The following is a 16,729-nucleotide window of genomic DNA, read 5'->3' on the forward strand; positions in this document are numbered from 1 at the left end:
TTCAAAGAGCTTTCAGGTCATTTTTTAAAATCTATGAATCAACTTTAGTTATTCCTCAGTACTAAAACTTAGCTCACCAGAAAAACCTTCAAACTAGATCTTCTTGAATTATTTTCTCTATGTGTTTCATATTTTTCTTTAATAATATATTTTTGTGTATATGATACATATATTTTCTTTTTACAGGAACCATTGGGAGATCATCAACCTATACACTGGGTAAGTTCTTGAAATAAGGTATTGTTCATTGTAGTTAACCTGTGAGTATAAACCGCAGCAGAATAAGAGTGTGCTGAAGGTAAGGAAGGGAATAGAGACTAGTCAAGTAAGGAATTGCTTATATGCTCACAGCTGAGGCTGAAAGACTTACTTAGACTGCCGGTACAAGAGCAGGAAAGAGCAGCTTCTATTAATTTAGTTTACTTCCTTGGTTAAATGTTGTATTTTGAATGTTATTTTCAAAAGTTTTGGTTTGAACTGCTGAGAAGAGTGAGTAAATTCCATTACAGCCATTTTGTAAGCCACAATGTAACAGTGTTCCACCCTAGATGTATGCTGACCATAAATCAATATGGGCTGCATACAACCATATGTCTATTGATAGTTGTTTCAAGGATAATAAACTATATTATCCCCTAAATTAGAGGAAGGTCATCCCTTGAACTAGATCAGAGAGCTTGCCAGGAAGTGACTGTCTCTGGAAATAGACTTTTCAAGATGCTTTTGAAGATATAGTCTTAAAACAATTTGTTAACTACCATGCCTGGAACAATTTATTACTGGATTGTAGAACATAAACTGGACAGCTGTAATCTTGTTAAAGGAATTTCTGTAGATGTATCTATAGGCCGTACTCAAGCCAAACTATAATTTAAAGCCATTTGAAATTGTAGAATCTGAGTTTCATTATATAACTATACCTGAAATCTAAAGTGTTGGCATATCTCTGTGGTCTCTTCTCAAAATCCCAAAATCTTTAACCAAAAACTGTCTACTATTGACCTCACCCCATTCCTAAGAGGTCTAGAAGGGGCATACATAAGAGCACAAACGTGCCTACTGGTCCCTGTCCTATTGTTCCTCTTCATTATATCCAATTAATATAGTTATTACATACTTATGCTCATATATATGCTTATATATTATACAGTTATTTCATGTTAATGCTTATATATACTGTTATGACAAAATAAATAAATAAAATAAATAAATCTAACATATTAGTCATACTTTTGTGGTACAACAAAAGTACCAAAAGTACAACAGTATTCTGCTGTTATTTTTTTTTCCCTAACCACAAGTTATTAATATTGGAAACTGGTATGCAAAAAATTCAATGTTGAAATGTGTCAAGTTTCAAATATTCTGTTTCAAGTTCAAAACAGTTTGAACAAATAGGTTTAACCATACAGAAGGGTTTCCAACTCAAAATAGGACCGCTTCAAACTCAGAATGTTTTCAGTATGATTAAAATAGATTTGGCATTTCTCATGAAATTTAAACAATCCATTTCACATGCAAAATATTTCAAATATTAAGCATTTTGTTCATTATAATTTTAGAGATTTCCTGTCTAAAATAAGTTTTTAAAATGTTATGTTTTATTAATAATTTTCTCTTTTTAGTTACAAAGTTTCTTTCCCCACAGTATGGAAGGACATTTAAAATATTCAAGGCTATTAGGCAGTTTCATAGTTTATCGATGCATTCTAAGAATTTTTGAAAAGAAACCATCCTTGAATTTCTTAGTTTCTTTTATATAGGAATTGTCTTTTCTGGATGGAAATTTAAAACAAATTTTCCACAACCTTCTAAATTTGTAAGAGGATGAGATAGTTGAAAAATATTTGTTTGTTTGATGTTCTTGTCACTATGGATGAAAGATGAGAATTTTCATTTGTCAAATACCCAGAAGTGGTTACCAACTTTATTAGAACTTGACTTGAACATGTCTACTATCTTTTAATTATAGCAGTTACTGTTTTATCAGAATGACAAAAGCAGCATTGTAGCATTCTACTACAAGCCACATCTCAGTTTCCTGTGTGTGCAAACTTTACACCAGATCATTTTGTATCCCTTCCCCACTACCCATTCCCTTCTTTATGATTACTGTTACATTTACTGAATTATTTCATATTTTCTAACAATATGTCTTTAACATTCTGTCAGTTTTTAGGCTAGATCTGTATGTTGCTGACAGATAACTTCCTGGAAAGCAATAATATGTTGTGAGTCATATGTGAAATATCTTAACCTTAGTTAGCATTATATACAACAATTTCTGCATCTCACTAATTAAATAGTAACATGCAGGCTATTATGTCAACGTGTGTGTACTTGTAACAACCTTTTTGGCAGAATCATATATGAACAATTTATTATTTATTAACCATATTTCTATCCTGTCACAATTCAGAAACTCAGCAGCTTACATAAAATATAATGTTTTATACTTCAGTTGATGGAGCAGTGCCTGACAAAAGCTCTTCCATTGCATAGTTTGTTTTCTAGCTGATTCTTACACATTAATTTTTTATTCCAGTGTTTTGCTTCTTTACAGATCAAAGCTTTTGATAATATACACTTCAAGGGATCATGTATTGATTTTACAACAGAAGTTGCTGATTTTACATCATTCGTGCCATGCTCATTTAAAGTTTTACGGGGATGGTGAGCTGATTTATGCAGTTTTTAAAGCATTTTGGAATACAATTTCTATCTATTTCTGTGATTTAGTTCTTATACGTTTTTAAACTGTTTTGAAGTATTTCTCTCCTAAAATAGAAAGAATCGATAAATGTCTTATACAGTTGTTCTTGCATGCAGTCAAATTTGTACTATAGTTAAGTGGATTGTGTAGTGCTCTTATATAGGGGTGAAATCCAACAGGTTCTGACAGGTTCTGGAGAACCTGCAGCAGAAATTTTGAGTTCGGAGAACTGGTAGTGGAACCTGCAAATACCAGAGTGGGGTGGGAATGGAGCTTTTGCAATATCCTTCCCCTGGAGTGGGGTGGGAATGGAGATTTTGCAGTATCCTTCCCCTGCCATACCCACCAAGCCACATCACGCCCACCAAGCCACGCCCACAGAACCGGTAGTAAAAAAAAAAAAGGGATTTCACCACTGCTACAAACCCTGAGCCTTATACATCATAATGAGGCCTGATGCTGCGCATAATATGGTCAGATAAATTGTTAGGAATAACAGAATTCAATATTGTCACCATTAGTCCTTCCACCCAAACTCTGGATTATATGGTTGATTATGTACTTAAAATGTGTTAGTATATTCTTCACTATTGTAACAGTCCATTTATCTTGCTGCTTCTTTCTTTCATTTTCCCCAATATTATGGACTTAATATCCAGGAAGATGGGTTTTTACATAAGGTCTCTAAAATTAAACCTGGTCACTTGTGCCTTTTGTTTTCTTGGCTACTCATATAGTATTCTCAGGAATCTTCTTCAACACAAAAGTTCAGAAATGTCAGTACTCTTTCTGACTTGTTCCTTCAAAGTCCAACTTTCACTTCCATAGATGTCAGAAGAGAAAGAGAAAGATAGAAATATATTTTCTAAGATTTTCATTGCTATCCTACCAAGTGATAGTTTGTAAAATATTTATTGATTTCTGGTTCCTTTATTGTTGATAGGTGGTCTTAAAAAGCAGAAGCTCGTCTGATGTTTTTGATATTTTCATTGACTTTTAGTTGTATCTGTTGCCATTAGTTCCCTTTTCTTTATATTTAATCATTTTTTCATTGTGCTCCTTCATATACTAAACCTTGCAGATGATTTGCATTTTTCAGCATGGTATCATCAACAAAGTTGATGTTTCTTCCTCCAATTTAAAAAAACTTCTTCTTCCACTCCAGTTGCCCTCAGTACAGATTCAGCACATAGATTGAATAAGTAAGGGAGCAGTGTATTGCCTTGCTGATCTGATATCAGTCTTTCATCATGCTCCTTCCAGATTGTGGCTTCCTGTCCTGTTAGAGGTTACACATGACAAGAGTGAGTGGCCATGTTGAGGGCCATCTAACTTGAGGAGCCCATAATGCAGCACCATATCATCAACCATTTTATATTTTCTATCCATGAGGGTTTTGTGGTAAAATACAAACTTCTATATTATTGTCTTCTGCATATAATAAGAAATCATGCCTTTTCCATTGTTCCTAACGTGATCCTCTGTCTCTAGCATCTTTCTGAATTTCTGCTGACCAATATGGATGGCTGATTACCTTAACTAGGCATCTGGGATAACTTTAATGCTTTAAAGTTGGTGGAAATATACTCTTGGCACATACAACTAGCATTCTTCACTCATACATTCCAGGAACAACTCTCTTCCCCCCCACCAATTCCTCTTCCTTCCCTCCCACCCCCAGAAACAGCCACTATGAGACAGCATTGTAAGCCCTTTTATTTTTTGTTTTATTCTTTGTTTCATTTTATTCTTTACAACCCAACATACTTTTACAAGAATTTATTACATGGTTATCAGCACCATAAATCCCCAAAAACTGTGTAGAACAGGGCCAGATTTGGTACCTGTAAGGAGAAGCTAGCAAACAAAAAGTCAAGGTAAAAAAGAGGCCAGAGGATTGCAGAGATAAAAATTCATAACGAATTCCTCAAACATCCCTATGTAAATTACGTGGCCTAGAATAAAGTTTATGCAGCCTAACTTGTACTCCCAGTATACACATATAGATAGCTGCAAGATATTTCTTGTTAAATAGAATAATATTCAGGTGCTTCTTTTTTCCATTGCTGGAAATGGTTATAAGAATTTCTAAAAGTCATGCCCTACATGTTTTTTCTGCCTTGATTAAAATGCAAGTTTTCTTGCTTCTAAAGAGTTACCAATTATAGTGAGAGTGGCACAAGCATGTATATGTGCATTTAGACATTTCAGATAACTCATTTTTTCTGAAGTAATCTGTGTTCAGTGAACTGTGACCATCTGCCTAAAGGACTGAAATTAATACTCTTTTGTTGTCAGCAAGAAATCTATGGAATCTTCAGAAATTGTGTAGTACAACAGTTGCTGTTAGTCGCTAGAGCTGCTGCAACTGCTATATTTTTCACTTTTGCTGTAGAAGAAAATGAACACATTTGATAGAAAAGATCCTGCTAGATTAATTGATCAGTTGAATTAATTGTAAAATTGCTTGGTGTGGGTTGCATGTTGGGCTCCAGAAAATTGAAATCTGAAATTTCAAGCTCATTATTGAATGATTTTAATGTAATTAATAATAGCAAACCCTTTAAAACTATTAGTACTCTGCTAATTGAATTTGAATAACAGCAATTATAGGGACTCCAATTCACTGCTTTTTGCTAATGTAAAAGATCTAAGGGCACATTTAAGGGCAGTCTGCCAATTTTTTTGTTTTCAAAGAACCTATTTGAGATTCTGCAGATAACGATGCAACCCTTAGCAACGCAGTTGGTGTCATTGAAATACATAACATTGAATTGCAAGTTTCTGGTCAGTGCTATGGTAGAGATATGATGGTGATTAAAATAGTACTTTAACAACTGCCGCACAGAGCTTTTCTCTGTTCCATCTCCTGAATAGAGTAATATCAGAAACAGGGAATTCTAGAAACAAAGCCATTTGAGAAGTGCATCAAGGACATTTGGAGATGAATGCTATATTTTTTTGTTTCTACATATCAATCCGTCAGCATTTAGTTGTAATTCGTAATAATAATAAATCTCTATTTCTATGCTATGCTATTTTATTTAGTAGAAACCAATACAACTTCATATGGAATTTTTTTCTTATCTTTCAGTTGGTTGCTTTATTATCAGGGAAAAACTGCTGTTGAACAGTGTGTGCTAGAAGAAGACCTCTATCCTGACCTTGCTTCCTGTGGGTGTTCAGCAACTAAAGTCAAGTCCCTTAAGCCTGTTCACCATGTAAGAACTTACTACCTAACAATATTCAGAAAAGCCTTATACAGTCCAAAATGTGGTACCCTCAAAAGTATATAACCAAACAGTTGTGGTTCTGATTTTTATTTTACAAGAGTTGAGGCATACATCTATAAGATATTAGTAAGAAGCCAAATTTATCCATATAAAGAAACTTTTTATTAAATGAAAAACAACCCAGTAAGGATTTATACAACTTGACAGAGATCTTACTGAAATACTATCCATATAGGATCACATGGCTGTGGTAAAATTATAAAGGAACTACCTGACTTACGTTTCTTACATGGATAGTTTATTTACTGTATAAGAAATGATAACCATTGAACCAATAGGGACAGATTCATAAATTAAGCTAAACTAGGAAGTATAACTATAGAAATTTGGGAGAATTCCGTTTTAACGTGAGGGTAACTGTAATCAAGATTAATTTAAAATGTTATGAAGCATTTAGCTCAATAAAATTTAATTCACTTAAATTACACAGCCATTGAAATTGCCTCAGCTTTTTTTTTTGTTTACATTTATATCCCGCCCTTCTCCGAAGACTCAGGGCAGCTTACAGTGTATAAGGCAATAGTCTCATTCTATTTGTATATTTTTACAAAGTCAACTTATTGCCCCCCCAACAATCTGGGTCCTCATTTTACCTACCTTATAAAGGAGCTTATAAAGCTTCATGCCCATTCAAGAAGAAAGGAATAATGTGGATATTAGCCATTCAAGGTAGATCAGTCTAGGAATCCAATGTCATGTAGGTCAGTACTATTTTTATTGTAAAGTTTTAACAATAGGATCTTGCAAATCTGAATGTGCTTTTCACCTCCTATCTCTATTTTTGTGAGAACGAGGGAAAGTCTTGTCTGAGATATTTACTCATGTTACTTTCTTACCCCACTTCAGTCATTATCACTTCAAAAATCTAGATTGCACCAGAGGCAGAGAAAATTTTCTTGAGGTAGTCTGATATTTGCATACCAGATCTGCAAAATCTGTTACACAAGTAGGAAGTAACAACCCGGAGAAATAATTCTAGAAGATAAAAACAAGTTATTTTCATCATGTAGTATCTATTTTTATGATGAAGAAGAATCTAAGAATCTTTTAAAACATTTCAAGCTTCTTCTGTCTTTCTGATAGATTGTTTGAAAATCTCTAGCATTTGTTGGTAACAATAGGAACAACTATCTACTATCTACTCAACTATCTACTATCTACTCAATTAACAACTATCTACTCAAAATCCCAAAATCTTCAACCAAAAACTGTCTACTATTGACCTCACCCCATTCCTAAGAGGACTATAAGGGGCGTGCATAAGAGCACAATAGTGCCTACCGTTCCTGTCTTATTGTTTCTTCATTATATCAAATTAATATAGTTGAACTAAGTGTTCTAGTACAAATAGCTGCAGGGCATTACAAAATTAATGCTGTTATGTTCAACATTCAATTGTAACTTATCCATTACAAAATGGATAAGGCATTATAAATTTAGTCATGGTAATGGACAATATATAATAACTGAGTAAAACAATGACGTATAAGGGATAGCTGAAATGTTGCTGAACAGGACACACATGCTGACTTTTCTGTTGGGTTAATTGTGCTTAATTGCTACCAGCTGCCTGCAATTACTGCAGGTTCAAGCCCCACCAGGTCCAAGGTTGACTCAGCCTTCCATCCTTTATAAGGTAGGTAAAATGAGGACCCAGATTGTTGGGGGGGCAATAAGTTGACTTTGTAAATATACAAATAGAATGAGACTATTGCCTTACACACTGTAAGCCGCCCTGAGTCTTCGGAGCCATTGTACTAATGTAATTTTGCTTGGGAGGTTGTTTTTTAATTCAATTTTCCTATATTAAACAATGTAACTAATTAGGACTTCCATGTATTGAATGACTTCAGAGGATTAGAATTACTTGAATGAATTAGCAATAGCACTTAGACTTATATAGTGCTTTACAGCCCTCTCTAAGTATAGATCACATCTTGGTCCCATTTTTGTATTATTTTAAAAACATTATACAGATAGATGTTTGAAAGTCCATTTTTTAGGAGTTCAAGATCAGCAACTAGAATAATTGTTTATCTGTTTATCTTTATCACTTACAATAAATTGCCTAGACCTAGGGAACTCAACAAATAACATTAAACATGTGGGTAGATTAGTACTGAATTTGCTTTACCATGATTGATGATAATTTTGGCTTGTTTAAAATTTGTAGAATAAAATAAAGCCAAAATTATTTTCTAAATAAGATCTTCAAACCAAGGAAAAGCTTTATCACATATGAAGAGTCAAAGAAAATCTAAATATAACTAACCAAAACAGTATTAATCTTTTTTTTCTTCCAGGTTTTTGCTGAGCCGTTGATCAGCCTTTTTGCACTGGAGAATTGTGAAGGCAAAGAGCTACACTTGCAAGAAGCTATCAGTTCAATTCTGAATAAAGATTTTCACTTTCTTACGCAGTCAATATGGGTAAAAAGTGGCATGTAAGTATGACAATGATAAGTTAATGTACTGAGAATTTTATTTCTTTACTCACTATGGAGAAATCACATACTCATATCACATAGATGAACATGCTTACTTTTTATTTAAATCATTTATATAGATTTCTATCTTATATCGAATTCTAGATGGCTCTCAACCAACAATTAAAACAACATTAATAATAAAACAACATAATACATAATCCATTAAAACCATATACATTAAAAACTGGCACCAAAGTTAAGCTTCCACATACAGCCTAACATTGAATTCTCTCATCCACCCCATTCTATCCCAACACTTAGAGAAAAAACAAGGTCTTAAGTACTCTTTGGAGGGCTAGGAGGATAGAGGCCTGCTGAACCACAAGGGGAAGGGTGTTCCATAGGGCGGGAGCTGACATGAAAAGGGCAATTTCCTAGATCCCATAAAATGGCAATGTTTAAGGGAAGGGACTAGAAGCATGCCCACCCTATTTGATATGGTAGGAATGATAGGTAGCTAGAGGCGATCCTGCAAATAACTTGGCCCTAGAGCCATATAGAGCTTCAAAGGTAATAACTAACAATTATTTATCCAAGCATTGAATATTACTTCCTTCAAATACTTTGGGATTATTTTTTTTTCTTCTTCCTCTTCCTCTCCTCCTCTTCCTAGTGTAGGGTCTGCTTTTTTCACATCAATCAAGAAACTGAAACATGAAAGAACTGTGATCTTTGTAAGTTTTCCACAAACAGGATGGATCCATATGCATTCAGGGGATACCACACTATACAGTATGGGAGCATTTACCAAGAAGGATCACTTTTAAGTCCATTCACTTCACTTTTATAAGCTAGCAAGTCATTTTGTCCTGGATCTAGAAATCTATTAGTAACCAACATAATGGCTGTTATAAAGCTACTCGTGCCAGTTAGGAGCTGTGCTGCTGCATTTTGGACCAATTGCAATTTTCATGTCTTCTTAAAAGACCAGCATATGTGTGTTTTGGACTCAAGGCCACATAGGACCTGCAGGAAAAACAGATGATGATGACTTCTAAGATATGGGGCAATTATTTAGACTCCAAGAATCTTCCTATTCATCTTTACCTGTTGCAAAGAACATTTTTCTCTTTAAAGCAAGTATTTGCTGAGTTCAGCAGATCTTTTCTTTAGGAAAAGAGGTCCATCTTTTATTTTAAAAAACCTTATTAGTCTTTTAAATATTAGGGTTAGAATATACCTTTGTAAGAAAGCAAAGAAAGAATTTAAAATATTACTTTATAGTTATGCAAAATTACTAATTCAGTAATGCTCTTTTGAGACAGTTTGACAATGCCAGGATGTATGTTTTCCAGGCTAGAAACAGTTGATGTGTCATGGACAGACAAAACAGCCTATTATTGGGAAATCCTGGGACTCTGTCCCTTGAACAATTTTTCAGTGGGATGGGACAGAACATTTCAGGGAATTGTTACATTGTCACATCATTGTATATCATTGTATATCATTGTATATCATTGTATATCATTGTATATCATTGTATATCCCTATTACTTGGTTACCATTATCAGCTTTGTAAATAGGTAGAGAGAGCTGACCTGGTTGGAAATGTGTGAGTCCTTACTTAGAGAATGAACCCAATTCTCCTTTAGTGTCCTTTGGATTTTCACATAAAATTCCTCCTGAAAATCATGATGTTTCTTTCTAAATTATTTATAATTTATATGTCAGTTATACATTAATGAACAATGTTTAGATTGACTCCACATAGGCTTTTCATTGTCGCAGTGCTTCAGGTCAACTAAGATTTTCTTATTCCTTTACAATCAGCACATAAATCAGTCCTTAGCCTTCCAGCCAGTGAGATTTCTCCTGTCCCTAAACCACATTATTTTCTACATGTCAATATTTTCTTCTATTCATTTGTTCTTAATTTTCATCTCATCTGTTTTCTTTTTCCAAATACAGATTTTATATTTACAGTATATGTGTCTTTTCAAAACAATTGTCAACATGCTACTTCAATATTTTACTAATATATGGGTTGTTTTAATATATGGCAAATATGTATGTAATATACCTATGTAGACCATTTTGAATTTAAAAAACCATTCCATAGTCACAATTTAAACTGAGGTGCATTTTTTGTACTTATCTTTTCATATTTACACAAATATATGACCCATCATGGCACCAGATTTTCACTTTCTTACGCAGTCAATATGGGTAAAAAGTGGCATGTAAGTATGACAATGATAAGTTAATGTACTGAGAATTTTATTTCTTTACTCACTATGGAGAAATCACATACTCATATCACATAGATGAACATGCTTACTTTTTATTTAAATCATTTATATAGATTTCTATCTTATATCGAATTCTAGATGGCTCTCAACCAACAATTAAAACAACATAATACATAATCCATTAAAACCATATACATTAAAAACTGGCACCAAAGTTAAGCTTCCACATACAGCCTAACATTGAATTCTCTCATCCACCCCATTCTATCCCAACACTTAGAGAAAAAACAAGGTCTTAAGTACTCTTTGGAGGGCTAGGAGGATAGAGGCCTGCTGAACCACAAGGGGAAGGGTGTTCCATAGGGCGGGAGCTGACATGAAAAGGGCAATTTCCTAGATCCCATAAAATGGCAATGTTTAAGGGAAGGGACTAGAAGCATGCCCACCCTATTTGATATGGTAGGAATGATAGGTAGCTAGAGGCGATCCTGCAAATAACTTGGCCCTAGAGCCATATAGAGCTTCAAAGGTAATAACTAACAATTATTTATCCAAGCATTGAATATTACTTCCTTCAAATACTTTGGGATTATTTTTTTCTTCTTCTTCCTCTTCCTCTCCTCCTCTTCCTAGTGTAGGGTCTGCTTTTTTCACATCAATCAAGAAACTGAAACATGAAAGAACTGTGATCTTTGTAAGTTTTCCACAAACAGGATGGAGCCATATGCATTCAGGGGATACCACACTATACAGTATGGGAGCATTTACCAAGAAGGATCACTTTTAAGTCCCATTCACTTCACTTTTATAAGCTAGCAAGTCATTTTGTCCTGGATCTAGAAATCTATTAGTAACCAACATAATGGCTGTTATAAAGCTACTCGTGCCAGTTAGGAGCTGTGCTGCTGCATTTTGGACCAATTGCAATTTTCACGTCTTCTTAAAAGACCAGCATATGTGTGTTTTGGACTCAAGGCCACATAGGACCTGCAGGAAAACCAGATGATGATGACCTCTAAGGTATGAGGCAATTATTTAGACTCCAAGAATCTTCCTATTCATCTTTACCTGTTGCAAAGAACATTTTTCTCTTTAAAGCAAGTATTTGCTGAGTTCAGCAGATCTTTTCTTTAGGAAAAGAGGTCCATCTTTTATTTTAAAAAGCCTTATTAGTCTTTTAAATATTAGGGTCAGAATTTACCTTTGTAAGAAAGCAAAGACAGAATTTAAAATATTACTTTATAGTTATGCAAAATTACTAATTCAGTAATGCTCTTTTGAGACAGTTTGACAATGCCAGCATGTATGTTTTCCAGGCTAGAAACAGTTGATGTGTCATGGACAGACCAAACAGCCTATTATTGGGAAATCCTGGGACTCTGTCCCTTGAACAATTTTCAGTGGGATGGGACAGAACATTTCAGGGAATTGTTACATTGTCACATCATTGTATATCATTGTATATCCCTATTACTTGGTTACCATTATCAGCTTTGTAAATAGGTAGAGAGAGCTGACCTGGTTGGAAATGTGTGAGTCCTTACTTAGAGAATGAACCCAATTCTCCTTTAGTGTCCTTTGGATTTTCACATAAAATTCCTCCTGAAAATCATGATGTTTCTTTCTAAATTATTTATAATTTATTTATAATTTATATGTCAGTTATACATTAATGAACAATGTTTAGATTGACTCCACATAGGCTTTTCATTGTCGCAGTGTTTCAGGTCAACTAAGATTTTCTTATTCCTTTACAATCAGCACATAAATCAGTCCTTAGCCTTCCAGCTAGTGAGATTTCTCCTGTCCCTAAACCACATTATTTTCTACATGTCAATATTTTCTTCTATTCATTTGTTCTTAATTTTCATCTCATCTGTTTTCTTTTTCCAAATACAGATTTTATATTTACAGTATATGTGTCTTTTCAAAACAATTGTCAACATGCTACTTCAATATTTTACTAATATATGGGTTTTACTAATATATGGCAAATATGTATGTAATGTACCTATGTAGACCATTTTGAATTTAAAAAACCATTCCATAGTCACAATTTAAACTGAGGTGCATTTTTTGTACTTATCTTTTCATATTTACACAAATATATGACCCATCATGGCACCAGATTTTCATATTTGATACAAGTTCTATGTTTCTTTTCTGTTAATCTAAACAACAAGAATAATGTTTCAAAACTAAGTTATCTTATTTTGCAAAATATCAATATCAGAACTGTTTGGTTCTTATTAAAATAAAAATTTAGACATTATTTTTAGAATTGAAATTTTTACACTGTTAAAATTGCTCTGGGTATTAATTTGTGTCTTGAACTATGACTACTAATGAAAGGAATTCATAAGAATAAACTATTTTCTGAATCAGGAATAATGTGTTATTTAAAGTTCTTGATTATAGTGATAAACTTTCCAGTAGAAACAACTTCATAAAATTATATTTACCAAAAATGAATTGACACATAGTTACATTTGTAAGTGTAGATATGACAGTTTCACAATAATATATTAAGAAATATTAAAAATGAAAAGTAATATGGAGTTGTTTTGTTTTGCTAGCATCTTCCAAGCAAGGTGGAATTAGCGAAACTGTATAGTTAAAAGCTTTAAATAAAGCTTCTGACTTGAAAAGCATGAAGTATGCAATCTTATTTTAGGATAATCTTAAATACATGCAATATAGTAAAACACAGATTTGCAATTACTGTACAATACTTTTTAGCAGCCTAACTGGAAACAGTAAAATAAATTAAGAACTTAAAATTTATCATATCCTTATTGTGCCTTATTTATTTTGAATTAAATAATCAGTCCAAAAAAAGTGCTTGTCTGCCTTTATACTACAATATGACCATATACAGTATTTTAACTCACACAAGAGACTGTATAACACTATACAGATATGTTGATTCTAAGTGTATGGTCTCATACTGCTATAGACAAGCACTTAAAAATATTTAAAAGTATTAAGTGAATTATTAATATGCCTTTTGTGACATGAGGCTTCTTATTTAAATAATCATGACCATAGCCAAGGCTTGGATACATTTAAGAAGCCTAGAGACTAGAATTTTCTAAAAGGTTTTCTTTATAATTAAATATGAAGGAAAAGTTCCAGTGTTAAATGGTATCTTTGCCACTACACTTTCCTCTCAACACAAGGGAATGATTGTAGCTGTGACATATGAACATAAGCTAGAATTTTAAGTTTTGTGTTTTCCATTTCTGGAACTCTTTGCATACTGTACTGAATGTATATTGCATTTTTTAATAGATGGATTGCTTATGAAGGCTCCAATTTCTTGGGGAAACAGTTTCTTCTTGAATCAAGCAAGATTTCAAACTGGACGCAGTTTAGTGGATGGACAGCAATTGGCTCTCTTCGTCCCATAAAGCCGGTACTAGTGTAAAGATAGTTTTCCCCCCTAAACCTGAAGTGGCAATTTGAGGTTCTTAGATGAGAACCACTGAAAATTGGTAAAGTGAGTTCTTGCCATTTTAAGGCTAGAAATACACAAATCTATCTACAAAGCCTAAAACTAGCACTTTACGTACTCTTAGAAACATGAAATTAAATAAAAAAATGTTTCAGTATTGTTCTTCCCCAGTATTGTTTAGGAATAGTACTATGATTAAGTATGGACTATATTAAAGTAGAGATTGATTGATATATAATTAGAATTTAGTAACTACCTCACAAATATTGTAGTAGGAAGCCATAATTCCAGGTTTAAGTCAGCAAAACAGTGTGACTCCAAATTCTTCTTTTCACAGACTTTTCCAAAAAGTGTTAGGTACACTTTTTTTCCAAACCAAGCAACTATTGACCCCATTGGTTGTGACAAGAATTGACCAACTGATTTGTCACCCAAATCTGATATTGTGAGCTGAGAGAACATGACTGACCCAGTCACCCAGCCAGCTTTCTTGCCTTAGACAGGACTAGAACTCAGTCTCCTGCTTTCTAACTGTACCTTAACCAATACGCCAAATCACTTCTCTAATTTAATACCAAATATCAATCTCTATACTCAGTTTGATACTTCTTTCAAAAATTCAGAATAATAATCAAAATGAATTGAAACACAGTCATAGAACCTACCTGTTGCTCAAATGCCATTGAAATACTGGTACTAATCCAATGCTTTTACCCATTGCATCCCATTAGTTCATATATATGAAATTTGAATATGAATTTGCAAATGGTCTTCAATTTGAGACCACAACTAGAACCAGAAAATTTGTCATTAGGCAACATGGTCATTAAGAGACACCTAAATTTTACGATCCTATTTGCCAGTCTTTATATGAAAAATCACCTGCTTACAATTTGCTACCTTCTCTACCAGATTCCCGATTGACTTTGCTTGTGGGAGGCCCTCTGGGAAGGTGGTATGATCAATGTTGATCACATGATCACAAGATGCTGCAACCATTGTAAATATGAACTGGTTGCTAAGCACACAAATTGCAATCCTATGACTACAGTGGTGGTGTGACAGTTGTAACTTCGAGGACAGGTCATAAATCTTTTTTTTTTCAGCAGTCATAACTTCAAACTAATTAAACAAATCATTGTAAATCAAGAATTATCTGTACTATTAGAGGAAAATGTTCTGTCTATACAAGTTTTATCATATAGATTCATGTTTCTTTATGAAGTATGAGTTAATTATTCTTTTCTATTTCAGCCAGCGGTGTATTTCAGAATAAAGAACAGATCCCAAGAAAAGTACTTGACAGTTGCTGGCACTTTAATGGATGGAAGAGCTACATCAGTATGTTTGTTCCCACAAAATGGCAAAAATACTCAGATCTGGCATTACAGCCGCGGACTCATCAAGTCCAAGGTAGTTTCTTTACTTATCAAATTTATATAGCCGCCCATCTCAATTTCTAAGCAGCAGAGAAATTAAAATAAGAGCAGGATAATTATTTGATTTTTAGCTCATCCTTATTTACTAGTTTCATATTTACTGCATGTTTTAAACCCATTTCATTGCACTTACAGTCTGTTGTAACAAGTGTGACTTTTAACTGTAAGTTCTTTAGAATAAAAATGGGCCATATTTTAAAAGGAAATGAAAGAGATCTTTAGAGAGAGTTTATAATACATTTCATGGAATAACAAATCATTTCATTTCTAAGAGTTTCAGAAATACTCATTCTGAATGTGATCATCATTGTAATGGATATTTTTCTAAGTTAGAAAGTTTCCTAAATAATTGGTATTTTTCAAAATGAGAATTTGCTTATCTATAATTCCCTACCAGCATGTAAGTCTGAAGTGAAGGCAGATTTGAAGCAATTTCAAGAATCTATTACATGTGCTTACTCTTCTTATACATTCCAGGAATATTTATTTGTTAGATCTATATCCACCTAAACCCCAAGGCAAAATACACAACTCACTGTCCTCTAATGTTTCTTCACAACTATTATGAGACAGATTTTGCTGTGAGGTTATCCAGTAGTGGACCTGAATCTCATTTCATTACTCTTAGTCCAACACTTTCATATTTCTAAAAATCTATAATCAGTTCTACTATGCACACAAATTCCACTGGTTTCAAAGATAAATTAGGCAATTAAAAATTCTGAATGTATTTAGACTCAAAAAAACAAAAAAACACTAGGAATAATACACTAGGAATTATTTGTTACGTACTAAATCAAATTTCTGCCTATCATTATTGCTCCACAAATTAAAGGCGCATTCTTTCACAAACTGTTAGCAAATTATAGTTGCTATCATTCATGACAATTATTGTTCTTGTAAGTGGAGTATGAAGGGTAAATTATGTTTTTGAAAGTATTTTTTTTTATTTCTGGCTTAATTTATACCTAACTCTTAATACAACTGATCAAATTTAGACCACTGCCTATATTTAGGCATTGCCTGCCTATCCCCAACAATTCGTTTTAGAGCTACTATTTCCTTAAGAGAAGTTACATTTTATGATATTATTTATTAGACATATGTCTGACAGAAGTGTATGCATAATTAAGCCTTTTAAGGCAATAAGCAA

The 16,729-nt window shown here is 33.4% G+C and overlaps 1 protein-coding gene across 1 annotated transcript in view; it reads left to right on the forward strand.

The window, feature by feature from the left end:
• The window catches only part of CRYBG3 (crystallin beta-gamma domain containing 3), a 60,248-nt gene that overhangs the window by 34,456 nt on the left and 9,063 nt on the right, over positions 1–16,729 (forward strand). Inside the window, exons 13-18 of the mRNA XM_058184984.1 lie at positions 187–219; positions 2,564–2,673; positions 5,808–5,934; positions 8,310–8,449; positions 13,975–14,098; positions 15,392–15,550. Coding sequence (XP_058040967.1) covers positions 187–219; positions 2,564–2,673; positions 5,808–5,934; positions 8,310–8,449; positions 13,975–14,098; positions 15,392–15,550 — 693 coding nt within the window. The remainder of the gene's footprint in view (positions 1–186; positions 220–2,563; positions 2,674–5,807; positions 5,935–8,309; positions 8,450–13,974; positions 14,099–15,391; positions 15,551–16,729) is intronic.

The sequence above is a fragment of the Ahaetulla prasina genome, chromosome 5 (assembly GCF_028640845.1).
Source record: "Ahaetulla prasina isolate Xishuangbanna chromosome 5, ASM2864084v1, whole genome shotgun sequence".
Lineage (NCBI taxonomy): Eukaryota > Metazoa > Chordata > Lepidosauria > Squamata > Colubridae > Ahaetulla > Ahaetulla prasina.